This window comes from Trachymyrmex cornetzi, unplaced genomic scaffold, assembly GCF_001594075.2.
Source record: "Trachymyrmex cornetzi isolate Tcor2-1 unplaced genomic scaffold, Tcor1.1 scaffold1638, whole genome shotgun sequence".
Classification (NCBI taxonomy): Eukaryota; Metazoa; Arthropoda; class Insecta; order Hymenoptera; family Formicidae; genus Trachymyrmex; species Trachymyrmex cornetzi.
This window is the reverse complement of record NW_017296243.1, coordinates 5,548-7,937: the sequence shown is the minus strand read 5'-3', so window position 1 is coordinate 7,937 and position 2,390 is coordinate 5,548. Positions and strand designations below refer to the sequence as shown.

At 67.5% G+C, this 2,390-nt stretch overlaps 1 protein-coding gene across 1 annotated transcript in view; it reads right to left on the bottom strand.

Moving 5' to 3' along the window:
- Window positions 1–48: 48 nt before the first annotated feature.
- LOC108758983 (uncharacterized) overlaps window positions 49–2,390 on the bottom strand; it is a gene marked incomplete at its 3' end in the record, with an annotated part of 6,272 nt that continues 3,930 nt past the window's right edge. Inside the window, exons 2-4 of the mRNA XM_018504237.1 lie at window positions 1,649–2,367; window positions 378–1,561; window positions 49–297 (exon numbers count right to left, since the gene is read on the bottom strand). Of these exons, the coding sequence (XP_018359739.1) occupies window positions 49–297; window positions 378–1,561; window positions 1,649–2,367 (2,152 nt within the window). The remainder of the gene's footprint in view (window positions 298–377; window positions 1,562–1,648; window positions 2,368–2,390) is intronic.

Genomic DNA, 2,390 nt, shown 5'->3' with positions numbered 1-2,390 from the left:
GCCCATCTGTCGGTCCGTCTAACGGTCTCCGTTTGTCGTCCGTCATACGTTCGCCATGTGTCAAAAGGTCCCCGTATGTCTGTCTGTCTGACTGTGCCCGTCTGTCGGTCCGTCTAACGGTCCCCGTCTGTTGGTCCGTCAGACGGTCCCCGTTTATCTGCCGTTCCCCGTCTGTCGGTCCGTGAGACGGTTGCCGTCTGCCTAACGGAGCCCGTCTGGCGGTCCGTCTGACGGTGCCCGTCTGTCGGTCCGTCAGACGGTCGCGGTCTGCCTGACGGTCCCCGTCTGTCGGTCCGCCTGACGGTCCCCGTTTATCTGACGGTCCCCGTCTGTCTGACGGTCCCCGTCTGTCGGTCCGTCTGACGGTCGCCGTCTGCCTGACGGTGCCCGTCTGTCGGTCCGTCTGACGGTCGCCGTCTGCCTGACGGTGCCCGTCTGTCGGTCCGTCTGACGGTCGCCGTCTGCCTGACGGTGCCCGTCTGTCGGTCCGTCTGACGGTCGCCGTCTGCCTGACGGTGCCCGTCTGTCGGTCCGTCTGACGGTCGCCGTCTGCCTGACGGTGCCCGTCTGTCGGTCCGTCTGACGGTCGCCGTCTGCCTGACGGTGCCCGTCTGTCGGTCCGTCTGACGGTCGCCGTCTGCCTGACGGTGCCCGTCTGTCGGTCCGTCTGACGGTCGCCGTCTGCCTGACGGTGCCCGTCTGTCGGTCCGTCTGACGGTCGCCGTCTGCCTGACGGTGCCCGTCTGTCGGTCCGTCTGACGGTCGCCGTCTGCCTGACGGTGCCCGTCTGTCGGTCCGTCTGACGGTCGCCGTCTGCCTGACGGTGCCCGTCTGTCGGTCCGTCTGACGGTCGCCGTCTGCCTGACGGTGCCCGTCTGTCGGTCCGTCTGACGGTCGCCGTCTGCCTGACGGTGCCCGTCTGTCGGTCCGTCTGACGGTCGCCGTCTGCCTGACGGTGCCCGTCTGTCGGTCCGTCTGACGGTCGCCGTCTGCCTGACGGTGCCCGTCTGTCGGTCCGTCTGACGGTCGCCGTCTGCCTGACGGTGCCCGTCTGTCGGTCCGTCTGACGGTCGCCGTCTGCCTGACGGTGCCCGTCTGTCGGTCCGTCTGACGGTCGCCGTCTGCCTGACGGTGCCCGTCTGTCGGTCCGTCTGACGGTCGCCGTCTGCCTGACGGTGCCCGTCTGTCGGTCCGTCTGACGGTCGCCGTCTGCCTGACGGTGCCCGTCTGTCGGTCCGTCTGACGGTCGCCGTCTGCCTGACGGTGCCCGTCTGTCGGTCCGTCTGACGGTCGCCGTCTGCCTGACGGTGCCCGTCTGTCGGTCCGTCTGACGGTCGCCGTCTGCCTGACGGTGCCCGTCTGTCGGTCCGTCTGACGGTCGCCGTCTGCCTGACGGTGCCCGTCTGTCGGTCCGTCTGACGGTCGCCGTCTGCCTGACGGTGCCCGTCTGTCGGTCCGTCTGACGGTCGCCGTCTGCCTGACGGTGCCCGTCTGTCGGTCCGTCTGACGGACTCCGTCTGTCGGTCCGTCAGACGGTTGCTGTCTGCTTGACGGTGCCCGTCTGTCGGTCCGTCATACGGTCGCCATGTGTCAGACGGTCCCCGTCTGTCTGTCTGTCTGACTGTGCCCGTCTGTCGGTCCGTCTGACGGTCCCCGTCTGTCGGTCCGTCTAACGGTTCCCGTCTGTCGGTCCGTCAGACGGTTGCCGTCTGCCTGACGGTGCCCGTCTGTCGGTCCGTCTGACGGTCCCCGTCTGTCGGTCCGTCTAACGGTTCCCGTCTGTCGGTCCGTCAGACGGTTGCCGTCTGCCTGACGGTGCCCGTCTGTCGGTCCGTCTGACGGTCCCCGTCTGTCGGTCCGTCTAACGGTTCCCGTCTGTCGGTCCGTCAGACGGTTGCCGTCTGCCTGACGGTGCCCGTCTGTCGGTCCGTCTGACGGTCCCCGTCTGTCGGTCCGTCTAACGGTTCCCGTCTGTCGGTCCGTCAGACGGTTGCCGTCTGCCTGACGGTGCCCGTCTGTCGGTCCGTCTGACGGTCCCCGTCTGTCGGTCCGTCTAACGGTTCCCGTCTGTCGGTCCGTCAGACGGTTGCCGTCTGCCTGACGGTGCCCGTCTGTCGGTCCGTCTGACGGTCCCCGTCTGTCGGTCCGTCTAACGGTTCCCGTCTGTCGGTCCGTCAGACGGTTGCCGTCTGCCTGACGGTGCCCGTCTGTCGGTCCGTCTGACGGTCCCCGTCTGTCGGTCCGTCTAACGGTTCCCGTCTGTCGGTCCGTCAGACGGTTGCCGTCTGCCTGACGGTGCCCGTCTGTCGGTCCGTCTGACGGACTCCGTCTGCCTGACTTTCCCAGTCTGTTGGTTCGTCTGACGATCTCCGTTTGTCGTCCGTCATACG